Source organism: Oryza brachyantha, chromosome 4 (genome assembly GCF_000231095.2).
Source record: "Oryza brachyantha chromosome 4, ObraRS2, whole genome shotgun sequence".
Classification (NCBI taxonomy): domain Eukaryota; kingdom Viridiplantae; phylum Streptophyta; class Magnoliopsida; order Poales; family Poaceae; genus Oryza; species Oryza brachyantha.
Window position 1 is genome coordinate 20576269 of NC_023166.2, and position 23460 is coordinate 20599728.

The 23460-nt window shown below is 43.0% G+C and overlaps 5 protein-coding genes across 7 annotated transcripts; 3 read left to right on the forward strand and 2 right to left on the reverse strand.

Annotated features, from left to right (window-relative positions):
* Nucleotides 1-832: 832 nt before the first annotated feature.
* Nucleotides 833-4976, forward strand: LOC102706001 (actin-related protein 8). The gene is made up of 12 exons (XM_006652920.3): nucleotides 833-1301; nucleotides 1379-1470; nucleotides 1776-1846; nucleotides 2004-2071; nucleotides 2244-2305; nucleotides 2581-2678; nucleotides 3106-3187; nucleotides 3512-3654; nucleotides 3805-3953; nucleotides 4032-4165; nucleotides 4294-4412; nucleotides 4493-4976. Exons 1-12 carry the CDS (start codon nucleotides 943-945, stop codon nucleotides 4583-4585), a joined length of 1470 nt encoding a protein of 489 aa, XP_006652983.2. The 5' UTR covers nucleotides 833-942; the 3' UTR covers nucleotides 4586-4976.
* Nucleotides 4977-5515: 539 nt separating this feature from the next.
* Nucleotides 5516-7864, reverse strand: LOC102706279 (ubiquitin-conjugating enzyme E2 28). 2 transcript variants are annotated; one of them, XM_006652921.3, is made up of 5 exons: nucleotides 7715-7864; nucleotides 7541-7620; nucleotides 6612-6739; nucleotides 6019-6123; nucleotides 5516-5929 (listed from the first exon to the last, which is right to left on the reverse strand). In XM_006652921.3, exons 2-5 carry the CDS (start codon nucleotides 7608-7610, stop codon nucleotides 5786-5788), a joined length of 447 nt encoding a protein of 148 aa, XP_006652984.1. In that variant the 5' UTR covers nucleotides 7611-7620; nucleotides 7715-7864; the 3' UTR covers nucleotides 5516-5785. The 2 variants fall into 2 exon arrangements, with proteins under 2 accessions (XP_006652984.1, XP_006652985.1); XM_006652922.2 differs by having other exon boundaries at nucleotides 7719-7857.
* Nucleotides 7865-10263: 2399 nt separating this feature from the next.
* Nucleotides 10264-14614, forward strand: LOC102706745. 2 transcript variants are annotated; one of them, XM_040522940.1, is made up of 6 exons: nucleotides 10264-10425; nucleotides 10506-10594; nucleotides 10683-10887; nucleotides 12116-12208; nucleotides 12593-12680; nucleotides 13260-14614. In XM_040522940.1, the coding sequence occupies exons 1-6, from the start codon at nucleotides 10331-10333 to the stop codon at nucleotides 13530-13532; spliced, it is 843 nt and encodes a 280-aa protein (XP_040378874.1). In that variant the 5' UTR covers nucleotides 10264-10330; the 3' UTR covers nucleotides 13533-14614. The 2 variants fall into 2 exon arrangements, with proteins under 2 accessions (XP_040378874.1, XP_040378875.1); XM_040522941.1 differs by having other exon boundaries at nucleotides 10686-10887.
* A 1431-nt stretch (nucleotides 14615-16045) lies between these two features.
* LOC102707024 (F-box/kelch-repeat protein At5g15710) lies at nucleotides 16046-17872 on the forward strand. The gene has a single exon (XM_006652924.2). It carries the CDS (start codon nucleotides 16175-16177, stop codon nucleotides 17414-17416), a length of 1242 nt encoding a protein of 413 aa, XP_006652987.2. The 5' UTR covers nucleotides 16046-16174; the 3' UTR covers nucleotides 17417-17872.
* Nucleotides 17873-20513: 2641 nt separating this feature from the next.
* LOC102707304 (phosphatidylinositol 4-kinase gamma 6-like) lies at nucleotides 20514-23238 on the reverse strand. The gene is made up of 2 exons (XM_006652925.3): nucleotides 22977-23238; nucleotides 20514-22779 (listed from the first exon to the last, which is right to left on the reverse strand). Exon 2 carries the CDS (start codon nucleotides 22657-22659, stop codon nucleotides 20779-20781), a length of 1881 nt encoding a protein of 626 aa, XP_006652988.3. The 5' UTR covers nucleotides 22660-22779; nucleotides 22977-23238; the 3' UTR covers nucleotides 20514-20778.
* Nucleotides 23239-23460: the final 222 nt, after the last annotated feature.

Genomic DNA, 23460 nt, shown 5'->3' on the forward strand with positions numbered 1-23460 from the left:
GAGATGTTATCGCTAAATATCTTTAAAGAATTATGTGAACTGTGCGTCTGATTAGTCGTGAAGAAAATATACCAAGCAACAAAAATAACATATAAATAAAACTGGCACATATGCTAAAAGCGAACGTCAGAAAATAGATACGATAAAAAAAACTAGAATGGAAGCAATTCTTAAATTTCCAAGCCTGACTGTAGCTGGCAAGCACGATAGAGAGATAAGGATACTGTTCCTTTCAAATGGATTACAATGGTCGCACTTCCAAACTCCTAAACAAACGTTCATGTAGAAAAATTATATCTAAAAAAATCCTCATCGGATACTTCTAAAGTAAAATTTTTAGCAATATAATCTATTTGTATTATAGCACCGTGGGCTGATTATAAGTTAAACATCTTTAAATTTAACCAAACTTATCTCCTATGATTTAGATAAATCTTGAAAGTGAAATAGAGTGATTATATATTTCTATATATTATTATTCATATAAATATGAATGATTGAATTTTCCTGAAAATCTTTACGACATAGAACGGAGGGAGCAGCTCTTACAAAACCACACCATCCAAAAATATCAAAGCCTCGTGGGAGAAAAAGCCTAAAAGTCCAACAAATTCCACGCGTTGACTCGATCCTGACACGTAGCACTGATCCACAAAACACACGGCTCCCGGTACCCGGTGGCGCGCGAGTTCACCGAGAAGAACGGGGGACGGCTGCCACGCTGGAGCCGCGCGGGCCACTCGTCGCAGTCACTCCTCCGCACCACCGTGCCGCCCGTGAGTGGTGGATCATCTCATCCCCCCGCCCGGCCGGACCCATCCACCCGCTCTCCAAAACTTCCGGTGCCTTCGCTTCGGCCTCGCCTTCCTCCGCGATCCCACCCTCCCCACCCCCCGCGCCGGCGCCGCATGTAGCTAGCCGCCCGCCCCGCCCGGCCCCCCCATGGCGGTGCTGCTCCGCAAGGTGTGGGGCTCCGTGCTCGCCCGCGCGGTGGCGCAGCCCGACGCGACGCCGCGGCAGGCCTCCTCCTCCCCCCTGCGCCGCCGCGGCGCCCCGCAGCATGCCGGGGAGTACGGGTCGCTCGGCGCGCTCGACGCGCTCCCGATCGACGTGCTCGCCCAGATCCTGCGCCTGCTTGGCCCCGCCGACGCCGCGCGCTCCACCGCCGTGTGCCGCACCTGGCGCCTGCTCGCCTCCGACAATGGCCTGTGGGCCTTCTTCCTCCGCCTCGGCCCCGATCCGTGGGAGCTCGTCGTCTTCGCCGAGACCCACCTCGCTGCTGGCCCAGCCTTCCACCCCGGGTACCGCCTCTCCCGTTGCCTCCCTGGTTGTTAGGAGTAGTAGTATCTTACCTAACATCTTCGTTGTGCACTTGTAGGCTGTATTACGATAGCTCGCCGCAGCGGCAGCTTTCGTTCAAGAATGTTTACAGCCGACGAGCGGTGGTTCCGGGTTCGATTATAGTCGATGGTATGGCTATGATTCTCCTTGACACCCATGATCCATACTGCACAGTTATGTATGCTTTAAATAAACATTAAGCAAAGATTAATAAAAGTAGACAGTGAATAGTAGAATGGCGAGTGCGGTCCACATTGATTGCTTCGTCTGAGTTTTCAATTACAAAAGTTCTTATTTATACTTATACATTATAAAGGGTGTGGTCTGTGGAGTATATATGCTTAGTCGGTTGCCTTTGCATTTGCAATGGAAGAGAGACTCTGTATTAGTTCTCCCCCTTCGAAATGATGCATTTCTGGTGTTTTCTTACTAAGGTGGATCGGGATATTGTAAATATGGATGGAGCAAGTATGCTGCTCCATCTGGACGCTGTGCCACATTCATGGTAAGCTACCAACACCAGCTACCACATCCTAATGGCATAGTCCCGTCATTTTGTGCCATCACAATGACCAAAGTTGATTTATAAACACGAGTATTTGTTTTAGTTCAATCAATAAGAGATATTGTTCAATTGTTATTTATGTTGGGATCAAATCTAGGAATTTGGCAACATTGAGTCGCCTATGTATGCAAGGCTTCGTCACTTCTTGTCTACAATCTACACCAGGTTCTAGATCTCTTCAAAGTACAACTTGTTTATTTCATCTGATTAGACTTGCCTTAGCTACCGCATATCTATCCAGAACATATATCTTTTTATGTCCGTGAAAGGATTTTGTTTTTTCTGTTTGCATTGGATTAATGCATCAGTCTTATCATGAAAACTTTGAATTTGACAGGATGCAAGTAAAGCCTTCCACTCAACCAATTATTGTTGTTCTTCCACTCTGCCACTCAGATGGTTAGTACTGTATGTATATTTTCTGTTGGTTCCATTTTCTGGTTGGCAGTTCTCTATTTGAAAATAGTATAGTACAAGAGAAATTTATGGTCAAATTCATTTCATAAGACCATACCAAGTCAATTTTCTCCTTAAATAGAGGGAGGAGGGTATTAGTGTTGCACATCCCATCAACTCCCTTGTTTTTCCTATTCCACTTACATATGAATTGACTATTGTTGATAAGCTAATGCCAACTTCTTTTTGCTGCAAAAGTCTAATTCAAAATTTCACAGATACTGAGTCTGCTAGGGCTTCAAGAAAGCAATACAAGGAGACATTATACTCGGTTCTGTTTGATATGAATGTTCCTGCTGTTTGTGCTGTTGATCAGGTATGCATTCTTATGTTTATTTTCTTTTGATGTTTTCTCAGTCAGATGCATCCATGTCGCATCCCTTGATATCTTTTGCAGTTCATTAGGTGCTTATTCATCATTGTCATTTAAGTGAACTTTGTTGAGGATTCAATATTTGAAGAAAATTTGTCCTGGATTTAGCTTTTAGAAAATTGAATTGTTCGTTTAATTGCCTTGCACCATCATGATTCATGAGCTGTAGCCCAAGTTGCATTTTTAAAACTGATTGCTTTGTATAGGGTATATATTTGATATTATGTCTTCAAGCTAAACCACATCTCTGGTGTTGTAGTTGAAGCACACAATTTTTGAGAAAATATCCATTTATGTTCATACCATGTATACTGCATTAATTTTCTGTATATGTTTTTGATGATAATATCCCATTGCCATTTGCCTGCAGGCTGTTCTAGCTCTGTATGCTGCTAAACGGACTTCTGGTATTGTTGTCAATATTGGATTTAATTCCACATCTATAGTTCCTAGTGAGTACTTAACATCAGTTTAATTCATGAATCCTTCGTGATGCAGTTGATTGTACTTATTTCCATTTACTGAGATTTTCTCTAAATATTGGGAAATGCTATCGAGTCTGTTACAATCTTACATGCTTCAACTGTCTTCAGAAACTAATGAGAAGTATTGTTTAGTTAGATAAAATCAATAGAGTACCTTAGCTTATATAAAAGCAATGCATAAATGTCTTGATGAATATATCTATCATTAGGTTCTACTGTATCAGCATAGTGTTTCAAAAGGCCAAAATACTCATTTCTTGTTGCCATTCTTATACAATGTTCCTTCAACAGTATTTCAAGGTACAGTAATGCATGAGATAGGTGTTGAAACTGTGGGGCAAGGTGCCCTCAAACTTACTGGATTTCTGAAGGAACTAATGCAGCAGAGAGAGATAACTTTTGAGTCACTGTACACTGTTCGAACCATCAAGGAGGTAAAGTTTTGCTTATGCCAAGACAGTTTGGGTGGATCTTACCTGATAGCTACAGTCCAACTAACTGTGCCTGGGGACCTATTAGTCAGGGTTAACCTTGAATTTCACTTGACAGCTGACACACGCTTTACCTCTCTCTCATGTATAAAGAAACTTTGTTACGTGGCGGCTGATTATGAAGCAGAACTACGCAAAGATACACAAGCTTCCTGTGAAGTGGATGGTGAAGGATGGTTTACTCTGTCTGAAGAAAGGTTCAAGGCTGCTGAAATCCTTTTCCAGCCCCAGATTGGAGGAGCGTATGTCTTTATCTGTCATATTGCCTAATATATGCTTTTATGCGGTTCAACTATGGTTGCTCAATGCTAACCTTGCAGGCGTGCTATGGGCTTGCACAAAGCAGTATCACTATGTATGGATCACTGCTACAATTCCGAAGTGTTCGGTGATGACAACTGGTACAAGACAGTTGTTTTAGCCGGTGGATCTTCATGCTTACCTGGATTATCAGGTATGGTACCTTATACTTTTCCAATGCTGAGAAGATCAGAAATAATTGAATTGAAAATAAACTGAAAATCAGATGTGAGTATGATGTAGTTTCTTTGTGAATGACGTCATCTCTGTTATATATATCAGAGAGACTGGAAAAGGAGCTTCGTGAACTTCTTCCAGCGCATATTTCAGAAGGAATAAGGGTTCTCCCTCCGCCGTTTGGCACCGATTCTGCCTGGTTTGGCGCAAAAATGATTAGCAATGTAAGGACAGCATTTACCTCCTTGATCATTGATTCTTGTTATCAATTGTTGCTACTTAGTTTTATCATTTGCCTGCTTAGGTAAGCACTTTCACTGAGGCATGGTGCGTCAAGAAGAAGCAGTTCCGCCAGAAGACTCGTCGCAATGGTCCATCTTTTGTGAACGTGTGGTAATAGAGCCATATAACTGTACCTATAAAGATTGCACGGGAAGAGTCCGTGATGAGGGGAAATAAACATGGGGCTGTCTGTTAGCTGCTCCACATCCAGAATATGGTACATAGCAATATAGCCTATATAGTCCCAGATGTAAAGAACACAAGTGAAGTCAAATGTGTAGAAATGGATTATAGGTAAATACATAATATACTATTGTTGTTATAGCCTTAGCCTTATAGGAATATAGGATGTTGTTGAAGGAAATGCGCCAAGACGATGTACGTTGTTGATTGCCACATTAAGACCTCTGCTGTTTGTTGTCAAAGCACATCTTACAGTTGAGATATTCTTCTGGGGGTTAAAGCCCCCGTCTCCCTGATTGAAATAGACAATAATTTAGAAAACATAAAAAGGAACGTCCCCTAAATTTAGGTTTGTTTAGTTTAAACTAAACTTTAAAGATCGTATCTCATTTGATCCATAGTAGATGTCAGTGATAAAGTTACCATACCTCAAAGACATAGTGGTAGTATTAGCCAAAGTTTGATCCAATTTCAATTAAGTTCTACTGTTTCAATAAAAGTAACCACTAGAAATTTTACTCGGAATCAACTTTTATCACTCGTTGTAACTTTGAAATTTCACTTCAAGTTTCGATCAAATTTCAATAATTTACTGTTTAAAAAGGGAAAAAAAAAGAACTCGGTGCTTTCACTTGGAATCTACCGTCGTCCCTTGTGAATACTCAAATCAGGAGTATTCTCGACGCAATCCATTTTTAGCCTGAACCCAACCTCGACGAAATGACTAAAAATGATCATTTTTAGGCAGAACCCTCTCGTCTAAGCATCACTGTTTATCATATGGGTCTTAAGTTAACCAAAATTTGAGCTGAACCTGAACTACATTCAGAAACACGCAAATTCTTCATTTGAGCCGTGCTGATAACACAGTTTCTAAGCATTTAAATAGTTGCTACCGCACCGACAAGCACGAATAATAAATATGATTTAGGAAGCAACTTAAATAACAGAACAGTCAAGTAGAACAGACTACCAGACTGAAACGGACTTCACAAGGTAGGGTACATATGAGTTCAACTGGGCACAACGGCCTCAAAAGTCCATTCATACTTCGTTGGGGGAGGGTGACTTGTGGGTTATTTAGCTGATAACGTCGTTGGGTTTCGACACGTCCACCAGTTTGGCTGACTTTCTAGCCCATGGCGTACTTCTGCGTCCAGGAGCGAGCAGTGGACTCGTATTTGGCCCTATCATTCTTGTACATGTGAGCAATCTCTGGCACCAACGGGTCATCTGGGTTGGGGTCCGTCAGCAGTGAACAGATTGACAGGAGGACCTGTTTAACATAAACAAGCACATAATACGTCAGGGGCCATAGAAGGAGCAAAATGTTGGACCTTCAATCAAGCAGTTCATGCTGATTACCTTTGATATGGTAAGAGCAGGACTCCACTGTTCCTTGAGAATGTCAAGGCAAATACTGCCATTGCTATTAATGTTCGGGTGGAAAACCTTGGTGCGGAAAGAGACCTGTAAATAAGATTGTAACCTACACATTAATATCCAAGAGAATAAACCAAGAGAGAACAGATATACCCCCTCCGTTTCATATTATAAGACATTTTAGCTATGCTTAGATTCATCCATTTCTATTGATCAATGTATATTATTTGTATATATGTCTAGATTCAATAGCATTTATATGAATATAGACGATGTTAGAAAGTCTTACATTGTGAAATAGACATAGTAACAAATATTGTGTTTGGGACCACAAGAACTCATGTTATCATGTAACTTCTAAACATTATAACAATGAACCTACACAATGATATTTTTTGGGCATTGAATTCAATAAGGTTATTATTATTTGAATTTCAGATTATAGCCTAAACATTAGAACATAAAAGCAAATAATGTGTTTTCAAGGATCCCCAATAGCTCATGTTACCACGTAACTGCAGTTCTAAACAACATTGAAATAAACTTCCTTTGAACTCTGAAAGCAAAGAAATTACCTTCGGTGGTTTAAAAGGATAATCCGGTGGGAAATGAATGTTCACCAAGAATACCCCACCGGCAAATGGGCTGTCTGAGGGGCCCATGATAGTGGCTTGCCAATGGAACATGTCCTCACCCACGGGACCTGACAATAGACAATCAAGTAGTCAGCAAGAGATGAGTATTCTGTTCAAATAATGTGAAAGCTGGTTAAAGAGTAAGCAGGCAAGTAATGTTTATCCTACAGTGACTGCCTGAGCTAAAGAGGTGCATTGTCCAAACAAGTTCAGTAAGAAATTTGATCAAATGCAAACTGAAATGTGGATACATTCATGTGGGATATGATTACTAAAGCATTGAATCTGCTGGAGCTTACACAGATCATCGGAAACCAGCACACAAAACGCACAAGGTGTCCATTGAATGAATGAAGTACTACATTCCCTAGTAGTAGATCTGCCTATTTATCTTTTTTCTCAAGTAGGTACTGTTTAAATAGAAACTCTTTTCTAGTCAGGGATCATGAATTGCCAGACACATCAAATGGAACTCTCGTGATGAGTCTATAGTAGCTTTCCTCATTACCTGCACTAATTGATCAATGTTGTGATTATGATGGTTTTGGAATATCCACAGTTGGAGAGTACATAATGCACACAATATGATCTAGCATGTTCTAGGCTGTTGTCTAAAGATGGCACCAGAAGCTACTCATAGTACAAACAGTTTCTACATATTCGTCCATAAAAGTAACTACTCAGTATCTACAACCACATCATCCTCACAAACATAACACATGCATCATCACAATCATAACTCACTAACCTCAAATATCATTCTAATATAAATGCGTCCCACAAATACACCATCTAAACGCAAACATGCCCAGCGCCAGCCGAATCCGGCAAGATCTAGACGAAATCCAGCGCGGTAGAGATCAAATCACCTGCGCTGCAGGAGGTGGGAGGGTCCTTCTGCAGGTCCTTCAACTCCTTCAGGATCCTCTTGGACGCCATCGATCAAACCCTAGCCACAAATCCACAGATCAACCCTAGGGCTCCACAGATTCAGAACCGAACGAATCGAGAGGGGGGGGGAGGGAGCCGAGGGATCCGCGTACCGACCGGCGACGGGGCGCTCCGGTGGGGGTCAGTGGAAGCGGCGGCCGCCGGCCTCTCTCCCTGCGGGTGGGGGAGCCTCGGCTGCGACGGCGTGGCGAGGCGGGTCGGCCACAAGACAAGAGGAAGCTGCGAGGAGTCGGGGGGGATTTGGGTGGGGGAGACGGGGCCCCAATTTATAGGGCGCCGGGGCGACGTTGGCCGTCCGATGGGGGATCCGCGCGCGCCGACGACTCGCGTGATGCTTACGCTGGACGCGTTTAGATTCGCCTTTCGGTGCTTTTCGGGGTTTTCTGATGAAGAAAAAAAAACACAAGGGCAAAGCGATCGATTTTTTTCTCCTTATACAACTGATGATTTCATATAATATCCTAGTTTCTAATTTCCTATACATATTCCATCTCATTCCATATTATAAAATCTTATAGATTTATCTAAATTTATTTATATCGATGTTTTATATATATATATGTATAGATTTATTAGCACACATATGAATATTAGTTAGTATCAGAAAGTCTTCGGATGTCCTCTACAAGTTAGGTCACGTTCAGCCGGTGACCGTTAGTTAACTTATGCCCTAAAATATATCAGTACATGATTAATTAATTATTAATTATTAAAAAATATAAAATATATTAATATGATTTTTTAAAACAAATTTCCTATATAATTTCTTGCAAAAAATACACCGTTTAGTAGTTTGGGAAGCATGTACGCGAAAAACGAGAGGGGATAAGTTAACTAGTGGGGGACGGCGAACGCGGCCTTAGTCTGATTCCATAAGTACAGTTGTGTTTTGTACTTATATAAGGTTTTTGGAAGTAGAATTATATTCGATATACTAAGGCCGCGTTCGGCACCGCCTTCAATTTAGCCATATTCTTCTTTTTTTCACACGCACGCTTCCCGATCCATTAAATGAAATGTTTTTCAAAATTTTCTATAGGACAGTTGTTTTAAAAATCATATTAATCTATTTCACAATTTTCTATAACAAATAATTAATTAATTATGTACTAATATATTAATACAATTTTCACGCCGGTTATATATCTGGCAACCGAACGTAGCCTAACTCTATAGCTTTAATATGTATAGTTGTATTTTTTTTATAACTATATATCAATCGATCAGCACTATCAAATACCATCTACTAGTATTTAATATAAAAATAGATACACATCTTTACTTCATAAATACAAAGGTCTCTATATACATCTATACCAATCAATTTGCACAGTCAAATATACGGTAGTTTAAAAATGGTAAATTAAAAATACATACGATCTTTATTTTCACAAATACAAAATTTTAATATAACCGTGCCGATCAATTTACACAATTAAATATACTGTAGTTTAAAACAAGTAAATTAAATGTGATATAGGACGTTATATTCCATGAACAAGACCGTGTGTTGTATACAACTATGTAACCTCATGAACGTTGTTATAATTGAAAATTACCATTGTCAAATGATTTAGTTTTCTTTCTTTCAATCAATGCGAGAATTTATAGGCACTTAGTGAATATAATGTATAGGCACTATTATTTTCTTACGAGATTTTTCAGATTATCTTAACTTTTGATACCTTTGAGAGTTGACTGAACTGAATACCACGTAAGAGCAGTACATGCTACTATAAGCATATTTTAAGGAGATAAGAGGGGAGTGAGAAGAGAGGTAGGTTACTGATTTATAGCTAGCTGCACACGGACTTTAAGAGTGTGTGTATGACATATGGGACTATGTATTGATGTTTTATGGACAACTATTGTATAAATTGGCTATTAAATTGACTATAGATGAATTGGAGCTAGTAGTTGGCTATATATTGAACTTGCTCTAATTAAAATTTTGCTTTAGAAGTGTTAGATGGAAAACTTTTTTACATAGAAAAACTTTACACGAAACAAACCGTTTATTAGCATGCCTGGGATAATGCATAATTAATAACGAGAAAAAAAACATGTTAAACAAGCACCTAGAAAAATTGAGTATTACTCCTTTGTCCCAAAGACTACGTACCACTCAATTTATAAGTCACAATACATTTTTCCACCACTTTACTTATTTTTAATTTATTTTTCTTTTATAAACTTATGTAAATAATTTTTCAAAAAACAGACTTATGTTAGACCACGTTAGGATAGACAAAAACATGTTACTCCCTCCATATTTTTATGTATGACACCGTTGACTTTTAGAATCACGTTTGACCATTCGTCTTATTCAAAATTTATATCCAAATATGCAAAATTATAATGCATAATTAAAGTTTCTATAATAATAAATCATATTATAATAAAATAATTAATAATTATATAACTTTTTTGAATAAGACGAATGGTTAAACGTAGACCTAAAAGTCAATGACGTCGTATAAAAAAAAATACGGAGGGAGTATTTTAGACGGGGGTAGTAGTATAGTACAGCAATACTTAAATTTTGAGTTGTGGCACCTGTTTTGACAAGGTTCCATTGATAACAGATAATTGTAAATTTGCGAAAGCCCCTGACAAAAAGGCAAAATGACGACCACAAAATCCAAGAAAGCGCGCCGCTCTGGTTTTGTTTCCGTCTTGCGGCGGCGTCAGAGCACCGGCCGCCAAGGATGGCGGCCCTGGCGGCGAGCCGCCGCCTGCTCCACCTCCGGCCGGAGCTAGGGCTGTGCCTCCGCTCCCGTGCCCTAATCCCCTACCCCTGCTGGTACCTCTCCACCCTCTCTTTCTCACGACGGGATCCCATCCCCTTTTCGATTTCTCAACTTCCTCAAAATGCCCTTTCAGGACGAAGGGGGTTGGTCGTTTCCGGTACGAGCCTCCGCGGCGGAGGTTCTTCTGCTGCCGGCGAGGTGACTACGGGGAGGTGAATGCGGGTGAGACGGCGAGAGAGCTACAGAATGTTTCAGCTCGTGTTCATTGTACCGTGTTTAGATGCGCAACTGCTTCTTGTTCCTTTTTCAGCAGCCAGGAACAAGCAGTTGCGGAGGTTGACTTCGGATGAACAGGTGACTCGTGGCAAGGACGACGACGACGCACCCGCTACCTTCGCCGATGGATTCGCACAGCTTTCCTGTGAAGAGGAGGAAAGCGATGACGTGGTGGGCGGGATCAGCGAAAGCATGGTGAAAGATGTGGAGAAGGCTGCAGTCGAGTTGCTTGCTGCCAGGTAAGAACTAACAGGTGGTTTTCAGCTGAACATATATCCAGAAAATATTGGAGGAATCTGAATCTCACTGAAACACTGCTAGAGTGCTACTTATAACCTAAGTGAATATTCTTTACGTGATGTATTCCCACCGTCCCACGAATTTGATTTCATAGTTGTCACTGAATAATGTGAAGATTTTGCATTACTGCTTAATCTTGCTTGCTGCTATAATCAAGAACCTTATGTAAAAAAGGAATCGAGGAAAGAATTATGGCTTTCTGCTGTGCAAAAATGTAAGCCTGTATTCTGGGAAAGCATGATTATGCACAATGATCAAGAAGTCAAAGACCTAGAACATACTCCCTCCGTCCCAAAATAAACCAATTTTTCACTTTTTACCTTAAATTTTTGACTCTTCGTCTTATTCAATTTTTTTTGCGATTGATATTTTTGTTTTTATTAGATGATAAATCATAAATAGTACTTTACGTGTGACTAATATTTTTCTAATTTCCTGAAAATTTTTCAAATAAAACGGATGGTCAAACGTTGGACACGGAAACCGGAAAATACGTTTTTTTTGGGACAGAGGGGGTATAGATTTTTTATTAAAAAATAATACTATTCAAATGAAAATTTGCAAAAAAATATGTCGGATGAGAAAAATTGTGAATATAGGACCAATCGAACTTTGCGTGATCGATAGGCCCCTATTGAACAATGGACGGACGATAGGGCCATATCGAACTAGGGGAGTTCAACAGGGCCTAAACCGGTGTAGGTGTGGGCCCTATCAAACTACTACAGTTCGAGAGGTCCTTGTCGAACTGGATCGCGTCGACAGGGGGCAAAGGTCCTCATTGAATTTGGCTGTGTCAACAGCCCCCCTGTCGAACAAACAGATCTGAACCCGACTCAGTTTGATAGGGCCCTTTTTTTGCAATTTTCGATATCCAGCATTCCAGCCCTTATTTTTGCGATTTTCCATTTAAATCGTATCATTTTTTTTAAAAAAATCAAACATATAATATGCAGCTAGCTGATGTGCTCTAGTATTTGCTCATTTATGCTATCATCACCATCATCAGATGTCTTGTCTTATTTTGATTTTTTAGTACTATATGCATGGTCCAAAGGAAGTTTCTGCACTACAAACTCAGCTCGCTGATCACTTATATCTTTAGTGTATTGTGTGCTACTGTTGAAATTCAACTCTGAAATGTGTCTCCTTTTTTATCTTGAGCAGAGCATTCACTGTCTCAGAGTTGAGGAAGAAACTACGTGCTAAGAAGTTTCCTGATAATGCAGTTGATTCTGTGATTACTGATTTCAAGTCAAGGTAAATGCCTTTCTGTTGAAAGAGTTGAGTACACTGACTGATAAACGTACATGAATATAATATGCTACATTGCCATCCCAGTTGAATCAACTGGCATATATACACAAAATTCTTCTTGCTCACCAATGGCAGTAATCATCTATGTTTAGAACTTGTCTTTGGAAATCCCACAACTGGACTTCACTTAGTGCTCCAAATGCTTTTGGATGTGGATTCCACATAAGTTCTATAAATGGCCTTCTGAATTCAGCTGTAATATTTGGTGTTAGATTAAGTCGTACTTGTCGATGCTATACATGCATATTCGCTCTGACAATTTACGTTTCATGTGCCTAGCCCCATTTATTTCTTAGTTATGATAAGTTTATTCTTTTGTTCCTGAAGGGGTCTGCTGAATGATGGTTATTATGCGGAATCATTTTCACGGTCCCGATGGCTATCATCAACTTGGGGTCCAAAGCGTATAAAACAGGTTGGTATCTCTTCCGGCATACCCATCCCTCCTAATCGCCAAATAGAGCCTAAATCGGTAAATCTCAAATTTTTTTACCTGGCAGCCCAACTTAGTTATATGGTTCTATCACTCAGTAGTCAGTATTGGTCCATCACTTCCAGTGCAAAGTAGCATACACATTCTGCCAGTCATGCATCCTCGTCTTACTAATTTCTCAAATTTCTTTATCTCCTCTTGTTCTTAGGTATGTCTATTGGATTATATTGGAAATGTTGGCAATAGAATGTTTTTCAGTTTTTTCTAGAAACTAAAGAAACAATTAAATATATGTACATTTATTTGTAAATGTCAAATTACCCGCATAATTCTGAATAATCGCTTAAAGGTGCCTTGTCCGTTTGACGTCCGCTTTCTGACTTTTACAACACTGCTAGCAATTAGGTGAAGCGGTGGATCAACACTGACATTTTAATTATGTGGCAGATTTCATGTGGCTGGCTTTTGACTATTTTGAATATTGCATTACGCATGTCATGTCTAATTTTCCATAACTGCATATTTGTAGCTTAACTGAGAATATATATGTGTCTGCATTAGGCACTTCGCCAAAAAGGGGTGCCAGATGCAGAAGTAGACCAGGCGACAAGAAGAGTATTCCAAGATGGCCATTCAAACCAGACAATGCATGGCATCTCAGAGGATTCATTGGATCATCTCTTTGCCCAGGCAGCTAAACAGTGGCAGCGGGGGCAAAGCCTGCCCCTTGAGAATCGCCGTGCACGCGTAGTGCGGTGGCTTCAGTACCGAGGATTCAACTGGGCTGTAACCAATGCCATTGTCAGGAAGCTGGAGGCACAGCATCCTCCCTGAGTATTGAATTGAGCCTCCTTTGCAAGGTACAATGGTTTGCTATTTCTGTAGCTTGCAGATGCCTTCTACTTCTACAGCTCTGTATCTGGTTTCTGATTAACATGCCAAATAAACAGTAGGGCAGGATAATATTTATATAAATTTTATTAACTCATCACGTTGCATGATTAACATTTATTGTCAATCAATACAGAGGGAGCAATAGACAACAAAAAAAGAATAATCAAAACGAGGCTATATATGTTAGCCTTAATGAAGGATGGGTCGATGCCGATGGGGTTGGCATATATATGTTCGACCAATATTACAGGGACGAAGAATCATTCACTTGGGCTTCATTCTTTCTTACTCGTTCAGGCGTCAGCGGCGCTTGGAGACGGGCTGCTCGCGCTGCTGGACTCTTCCGCCGGGCCGGGGGCTGCCGCCGGCCCGGCCGGCCCCTCAGCGGGCGCTTCGGCAGGCGTCGAGGACTCCAAGATCCTGGAGGAGCTGATGGAGGCAGTGACGGTCTTGGCTTCCGCGAACGGCGCCACCGCGACGGCGGCGAGGAGGATCACGACGAGGGCGAAGGCGCGAGCCATGGCCGCTGCAGCTGTTGGGTTGGTTACTTGGTACGCTTGAAAGATTTTTTTTTTGATTTGGTACGCTTGAAAGGTGATGAGAGGCAAGGCGCACGCGAGGTGGCTTTATACGTGAGACGGTGGCTATTCTCGGGGTGGCCCTCCGACAACGGTGTCCGTTTTTGGTGCGGGGCCAGTGACCACTGACCGGTGTTCCATTGGATCCGGCCCTGCCATCGTGATTTCTCTAACTTTTGGAGGGGCAGATAGATGGCAGTGTCTTGTAATAGAAAACATCAATACGCTTGTTCTTTTTTTCCCCCTCTTTTTAATGGCGACCGAATTTGGATTGTGGTTTCATTTTGTGCTTGATTGCTACCAATGTGACGATTTGTGAATAGGAAAGCGTTAGTGTTCGACTGCTTAGGTTCCTGTAAACTCAAATGCGAGGCGAGCGGAGTGAGACACCTGGCCGTGATGCCGATCCCCTCGGATCGCCGAGAGAGCCTAAGACCTGATTACTGTCCTAAAATAAATCTATCTTTTACTTTTTACTTATAATATTTGACTATTTATCTTATTTAAAAAATTACGATTAATATTTTTATTTTTATTAGATGATAAATCGTGAACAATATTTTAAGTATGGCTAATTTTTTTAATTTCTTAAAATTTTTTTAAATAAGATGATGGTCAAATGATGGGCAAAGAATTGGTTTTTTTGTGGGATAGAGGGAGTAACGGGCTGACGCTGACGAGAGTTCTATCACTCCTACTAGCGTTCTAAAATATATTATGATTACCTCATGTTATAATCGTCCTGTCCTTTTGCTTATGTTGCTTATAAGTTATAAAGTAAAATTTAAAATTTTAACTTGAAATTTATAATATGAGTGCAAATGCAAATTGAGAATTAAAAAAAAGAAAACTAATATGAGGTTCCCCGTAGAAATACAATTAAGAAAATCTAAATTAGAATTAAAAAATTTTAAATAATCAATATTAGATAATAATCCAGGAACAAATATAATTTGTAACGATGTTGACGTATAATATATGCGAGTCACCCTACTATTTAGAGGAAAATTAATCTATAAAATTATAACCTCGGAAAAAATACTCCAGTTATTTTAATTGGTAACCGAGGTCAATCTAATCGATACTAGAAAGTATCGAACATATCTCATCGATCCACCGTCGCCAACTCCTGCTGCTCCGCTTGCACGCCCTCCACCCCTACACGCTTCCCCTCTACAGGCATCGACCTCCCATGCTACTCCTCTCCGTCGGCTTTACGCAATAGCCCCTGCCTCCCTCGGTGCTCCGCCTTCGCTTTGTCTCACTACCGTCGACAAATGATATAAGAGTTGATATCATATGTTACCAGATAATATTAATTTATTAGATATCAGTAATATCAATTAATGTCGTCTGATAGCAATTGATAACATTTAACAGATACCAAATACGAAACCAGTTATTCCTGATGCGTAGAGGTAGGAATGTGGTGCACGAACACGGCCCCGCGCTCACTCGCTGGCTTCTCCGGGTGTATGGAGGCTCAGGCGGACGACGACAAGAGCGTGTTTTTATAGGGGTGATTGTTTGGTTTTTTTTTCTCGACATATTTGCAAAATAAAATAACTTATGAACAAAACTTACATATATTTTTCTAGTGATCTAAAAGTTAAAATCAAAAAATATTTTAGAGAAAAACCTAAATCAACTCTAAATTTAAAATTAAACATTTTAATTTAGGTTTAAGTATAAACAAAAGGGACGATAACTTCTCTGGTTCTCACTGAATCTGGAATAGTCGGTCTGTGAATCCATTTCCCCGACGCTGGAATAGTCTTTCCCCGTTTTGGCAGCTGCGCTTTGCCTTCACGCTCCAAGAGAGGAGAGTGGACGTCTACTACATCGATCCCACCCCCCCCCCCCCCCCCCCCAAAAAAAAAAAAAAAGAAGAAGAGGGGAGGGAGAGAGGAGCGGCCTGCAACTCAGGCAGGCGCTGCTGCTCCTCTTCGAATCACCCAGATTTGGGATTCCCCCTCGCCGATCTCGCGGGCGGGGCATCGCGGGATGGACGCGGCCGCGGCCGCGGCGCGGGCGGCGCGGCCCACGAGCCCGTCGCGACCGCCCAAGGCGATCCGCAGCACCAAGCCGCGGGGGCTCGACGAGGAGACGGCCGCGCCAGCCGCCGCCACGTTCCCCTCCATCAAGGCACCCTCGGCCGCCGCCGCGTCGCTCCTCCACGCCGACGTTCCGATGGAGCCCAGCGTCTGGGCCGCGCTCCCCGACGACCTCCTCCTCGAGGTGCTCGCCCGCGTCCCGCCCTTCCTGCTCTTCCGCCTCCGCCCCGTCTCCCGCCGCTGGGACTCCATCCTCCACGACCCCGCCTTCCTCGCCGCGCACGCCGGGGTCCCCTCCCATGGCCCCTGCCTTCTCACCTTCTGGAGGGGCGCCGCGCACTCACCGCCGCAGTGCAGCGTGCTCAGCTTGCCCCTCCGCGCCCGCTACAAGCTCCCGTTTGGGTTTCTCCCCGCCTGGGACCTCTGGCTTGTCGGCTCATCGGGGGGCCTCGTCTGCTTCTCCGGCTTCGACGGCGCCGGATTCCGCACTGTTGTCTGCAACCCGCTCACGCAGACCTGGCGGGTGCTGCCGGACATGCATTACAATCAGCAGCGGCAGCTGGTGCTCGCCGCGGATAAGAAGCGCCGGTCGTTTAAAGTAATCGCCGCGAGTGATGTCTATGGGGACAAGACGCTCCCCACTGAGGTCTATGACTCCAAAGAGGATAAATGGTCAGTGCACCAGATGATGCCTGCGGCGAACCTGTGCTCGTCGAAGATGGCGTTCTGTGACTCCAGGCTGTATTTGGAGACGCTCTCGCCACTGGGGCTGATGATGTATAGAGTGGATGCGGGCAATTGGGAGCATATACCAGCCAAATTCCCACGGTCGCTGCTGGATGGATATCTAGTGGCAGGAGCTCGAACGCGGTTGTTCTTGGTGGGGAGGATTGGATTATACAGCACGCTTCAGAGTATGAGGATCTGGGAGCTTGATCATGGTAGGACAGTCTGGGTAGAGATAAGCAGGATGCCGCCCAAGTACTTCAGGGCTTTGCTTAGGTTGTCTGCTGAAAGGTTTGAGTGCTTTGGGCAGGACAACTTGATCTGTTTCACATCGTGGAACCAAGGGAAAGGTCTTCTATACGATGTGGATAAGAAGGCTTGGTCGTGGATTGCTGGGTGTGCAAGTCAACTGTGCAATAGCCAGATTTGCTTTTATGAGCCAAGATTTGACGCATGGATCTATTGACAGTGGTAGAGATGAGTTTCGAAGACTCAAGCTCAAATGCTTCTGGGTTCATTATCTGAATCCAGTATATTTTTTCTATTGGAGCACGGCTACAAACTGTATCAAGTGCCAGGATCAACAGTCTTTTCTTCCTTGAGACTGTACTTCAAAACATTTTAACAAAGAGTTGAGTAGCCAATATTGTCAAATCATGCCACTAGAGATCCATCAATCCGTCATTACCTGAGAAGTTATGTTGTTTGACAATGCTGGATGAGGCTATATGTAAGGGAGTATCATCAGAAATGGAGGTCCGCTTGTTGCCATTCCCATTTTGTTAGCAAGTCCCTGAATTGTAAAATATTCCATTTCATCTCTTAAATGAAAATCATTAGCATCTTGTTTGAGAAGGAATGAATGAGTATCTTCACTTGATTCATGCAGTTCTACTTGAAATATAGCACAATTTCAGTTTGTTGTTACTTTATCTGGAATCCAGAATTCAGTTAGATCTGTGATAATGTTTTTTCCATGCTTGATCATAGCACTGCATTCTCATAAAACTGTATGTGTTGAATACATTATTCTCCTTCAGGAAAAAAAAAAGTCAATTCCATAACTTTAAGCCTTCTAACAGTAATGTTCATCATTATTAGATCTGTTATAATGATTCTTCTTCTTCTATCTTCTATGTTGATTGGTTCATGATAATTTAAGTAGCATTCAATAGTTCATTGAAGCTATATGATTGGTTTAGCTGTCTCATTAGGAGCTGGATGTGTCGAGAACTTGATATGGTGTTTGGTTGGTTGAGTAATGTCAAGGCTTATATATTGGTTCCTGAGGGAGTGGTAGATGGTTCCATTAATCAACTGTGCATTTCACCCTGGTCTGTACCGCTATACAACACCACAAGTTTTATGCAAGTCTAGTGTTGTACAAGGAAAAAATGACTCCCTAAAAGTGAACACAACACATAGAGGATGGAACTTTCAGGCTTCGTATGCCTATATAGTATACCCACTCCCAAGCACAGTACAGTTTTCATTACTACGCACCAGTGACTGAGGTGTTTCTGAAGGTCAAAATATTGTGCAGTGAGACTTTAATCTTATATTGTTACTTCAGTGAGGCAGACCACTATAGTTGCATGCATTGTTAAATGTTTTCAGTTACTGTGTGCTGGAGTGAGAAAAGGACCGTTCAAATTGACTGATTGCATATGGAAATATAGATGGTTGTGCAAATGCAGATCTGACTTTTCACCTCATGTGCTAAAAATGTAAACCCAAACTCAGTTACTAGAGTTGTGACCCTCAAATAAGATCGCAACTCTGATGCCTCTGTTTAGATCACTGAGTCGGCTTTTCTCATTACAGTCCTGCAAATGTTCTATAGAACAGTCCACACTAAAATTTTGTTTCCATTTTTACTGTTCTAGGAAAAGCAGCATACTCTTGGTAACGACACTATTTCCAGTGGACAGTTTGAGTTGACACGGCATAAATAAGTTTCCCCCCTGTAGTCATGCATTCATGCTGTTGATTGGCTAAAATGGATTATGCAAGGTCTATGCTATGAATATGGAATCCGTGCTTGAGGAGTAGTTATCAGTTATATTATGCATGGGGTCAACTTTTGCTCAGCTATACAGATTGCATAACTCGAGTTGGTCCTGAGAGTATATTATTTTTAATTTGTTTTGAGACTCGGGAGTGCATTTCGTATGAATTGCTGTGAACCTACTGTGATAGAACTGCCATTCACTGCTAAGTGCTCTCTTTAAAACAGGTAATATCCCTATTAGTTTTTTTTATCTACGTGTTTATAAATCAAATGCCTGCCTTTCAAATATGTGTTTATCAATGATATAGTTTCATCTAATTTTATTGGCATACCTGGTTATTTCCTGTTCAAAACAGAAGCAACTGAACTGAAGGCAATATTCCCCCTAGCAGATAAGAGCATCCCAACAGTTAATCCATCCTATCCTTTATCCTAGAAATAGAGGATGAAAAGTAAAAGTTGAGCTCTAGAAGAATATCTATCACATCATCTATTTTTGAATGACATCCATATTAGAAGAGAGAAACTCTATATTTAGATGTTCTCTCTCCAATCCTCCACATAGATATAGAGGATAATGACATCCATATTAGAAGAGAGAAACTCTATATTTAGATGTTCTCTCTCCAATCCTCCACATAGATATAGAGGATAATGACATCCATATTAGAAGAGAGAAACTCTATATTTAGATGTTCTCTCTCCAATCCTCCATATAGATATAGAGGATGCCATATATAGATGATCTGCTGGAGTATAAAGGGATATGAAAGATAAAATTGTTTTAGATGATCCAAATGAAGATATGGATACCAAATTTAGATGAGTTGTTGGGATACTCTTAAGGATAGGTTTGGCTGAACTGTGAACATAGCAGATACTCTGCTGTGTATTCTTCTAACTGAGGACTGGAGTATTAATTTATGTACTCCAAAATGATAGTTTTAACCTGATCAGATATGGAGTACCAGTGTAGAAATTCAAAAAATAAAATACAGGTACACCTTATGCATCATTGATGAAGCATTTTATTTGATACTCTTGTTTAAATTTCTTTCAAGATTTACTTTGGGACTTAATTGACCCTGAATCAAGATGTTTTTACTAATCATTCATAAAATGTTACCAAATTAATTTATGCACTCCAAAAAGACAGTTTTAATCTGATCAGATACGGAATACTTCAAATTTATAAAAATGAAATTGATGAGCTGATCGTCTTGTGCTTAAGATAGAGCGGAAACTTGAATCTATGAGCTAAAATTCCTGATTTTTTTTTATCTGCGCCGTAGAATGTAATGAAGACAAATTGACATCCAATACTCCAATATACTCGAGCATGCAAGCATTGTCATAAAAGAACACTAGGTAAACATCTAGTACAACAGAAGTGCACGTTTGCAGCTCATATAACACAGAGCTTTCTATGTTCAAAACAGGAAGGTAAAAACATCTGCATAAAAGAACACTAGGTAAACATTTACATCGAAAGAGCATGTACATCCCAGATCAGAAAGAATGTTCAGCAACAGCCAAGTATCACAGTGACATATTTGGCATCTAACACAATATACACAAGTTGCAAGCATTTATTAAAGCACTTGTTTAACATAGTTAATCAACATGCATAGCTCTTCTCCACACCCACGACCATCCTGCTTTTTTCTACTGAACATAACTTAAGAAGTTACAAGGCAACTTTGCACAGAGCTGTAGGCATCTATCATATGAGCATATCTCCATTATGCACTCACTCCATAAGCAACACATGTAGCAAGCAGTACATTATTTTCTTCTCTGCTGCTCTATGGTCCTACTCAAAACTTGCAGGAAGTGCCCAGCCGTTGCTTCATCCGCTGTCCTGCAGCAGCCGCACGCTCCTGCAGAGCTTCTTTCAGCAGCTCCTGGAACTTCTCAAGGAATATACTCCACTCTTCTGCATTCATGTCCGACAGCCTGACAAAGCAAACACTTGATGGAAGCTGTTCATCTGCACTCCTATTCAGAGCATGCACACTGCCATTAGAGCCACTAGATTTGTCAGCACTGGGAAGCTTCAACCCTCCAGAAGGGACACGCTCAGATGAACGAGTGGAAGATTCACTTCGACCATCATCATCATCATCATTGTCCTCATCGATGCTCTCCACAAGCTTTGAAAGAGGGTTTCTGAAACCATTCCCCTTCATTCCTGAGCCATTGAACCTTGGCGACCGAATCACATCATTGTATTCTCCTAATATATCCATTGAGAACTGGAAATCCATGCCCTCCCCTTGTTCAACCATGGGAGAGTATGGTTCCCACTCAGCTAACTTCCTCCTGGCTTCCATGCAGACAACCTCCAGCTTGCTCGGTTCCTCCTCCAACCCTCTGAACTCCCTGGTCATCATCTCACCTATCTCTGCCAAGCAAAGCCCAGAAGCAGCAGACTCCTTGAGGAATATTGTGCACAGCACCAGAACACGAAGGCAGGCCTCGCGGATTATAGGAAGCTCCCTGCGTAGCATTGCCACATCCCTCATTGGGTCGAGATTTCTAATGTACTCGAGCTCTTCTTCTGAGAACGGGATCGATGACTGAGCCCAGTGTATCCACTCAAAATAAGGGTCCTCCAAATTCTCCGGCAAGCACAGGCCATGATCAATTGGAAACAACTCAGTCTGGCAACCAAAACGACCGGTGCCACCATCAAGCTTCCTCACGAGCACATTACCAGCATGCCTATCAGTGTTGAAAATTCTGATATCCAGTATGCCGATCCTGTGAACAGCAGCGACCGGGAAGCTCGATGTGCCATGATCACTGGCATCGAAGTCATGCGCGATGAACTGCTGGAACGAAGCAATCTTGCTGGAAACCTGCTGGTTCTGATCATGAGGCAGAGCCGGGCTGCCTCCGTTCACCGGACAGTTGATATGGAAAATTGAGTGCGTGATCTTCACCAGCGCCGTCGGAGGAACATTTGCAAAATTATCATGGTCCAGCAGGTACGCCGCCACCTCCCTGAACCCTGTCTCTCCAACCCTGACAGATTTCTTCAGGCCCGGCTGCCCAAGCGCTCTCCCGACGAACCCCTTCGGGTTGTTCGGTGCGAAAGGCTCCTCGTCCGTCGGCTTCACGATGGCAACCCTGTCGCCGGCGATGTTCCTGAAGTAGTAGGAGCCACCAAGGCCGCTGCCAATGGGGACCGGATCCACGCCGCTCCTGATGGCGGTGACCACGTCGTCGACGAGGCGCTTCACGCGGGCGCAGCTGATGGAGCAGCCGAGCATCTCGACCAGGCCGCTGCGATCCTTGTGCTCGAAGTCCTTGGACACCGGGCAGAGGCACGGCGTGGAGCAGCTCCGGTTGATGCTGTTCCGGGTGAGCAGCAGCGGCGAGTCGGGACGGATGAAGGAGAGGTCGTTCTCCAGGACGCGGTCGCCGAAGGTGAGCGACGTCTCGCCGGTGGGCACGTTGAGCGCGAGCTGCAGGCGGCGCTTGACGGTGTGTGCGTTGTCCCCGCGGTCAAGGTCCATCCCCAGCACGCACCCGGTCTCCGTCTGCACGAACACCCGCCGCCTCCCCGCCGGCGGCGGCGGCACCGGCGGCCGCTGCAGGTGCTTGGCCTCATCCCGCCGCCCCGCGCCGAAGAAGCGCCTCAGGAGCAGCGCCGGCACCTGGCTCTTGATGTGGCTCTCCAGGTTGGGGGACATGGCAGCGGCAGCAGCAGCGGCAGCTTCCTCCTCTTCTTGGTGCGCGCGCCGTACAGGCCGGAGGCCGACGCTGTCAGCGAGAGGGGAAGCAGCGCCCTTGTTGCTATCATCGGATCACGCCTGCGAACCAACAACAACAAAAACCGCAACTTTTTCACTCAAATTCCTCCACTGCAGACCTCCCAAATCACCAACCTCTCTACGAATTCGCCATCAATTCGATAAATTTCAAGCATCCAAGAGGAATCAAGAATTCTCCTAGCGCCAGATGCAACGAAAACGACGGGACTGAAACAATGAATTCTCTCGGCTCTCACCATGGAGGGGGTAAGTACGGGGTGCGGGTGCAGAGGCGGGGGTAAGGATCGTCCGGCGGCGGCGGCGGCGGCCGGAGCAGGGCTCGATTCCTCAATCCATCCAGATACCTCTCCTCATCCTCCTCGCTCCCCTCCACGCCCGACTCCTCCACTGCTCCCGCACCCGCTGCCCAACGAATTCCGCGGGGTTCGCTTGGTTTTCTCTCCTGCCTGATCCAAACGACGCGAGGAATTCCGGCGATGTTTATCCTCGCAGAAAACCCCCTCCACTTCATACTATTTACATACGACTCCTCACTCCATAAATTCTCTCCCGAAACCACACTGGAGGAGGACACTGATTCAAAATGGAAACTTCGCGAGGTTCTATGCCCAAAATGCAAAGCCGAACGGACACGATGGCACGTGCAGTCGCGCTTGTACACTCTACCGGTGCTGCATCGGATGGCCAATCTGTGCCCGCAACGTGCAGGGGCCGTCGATC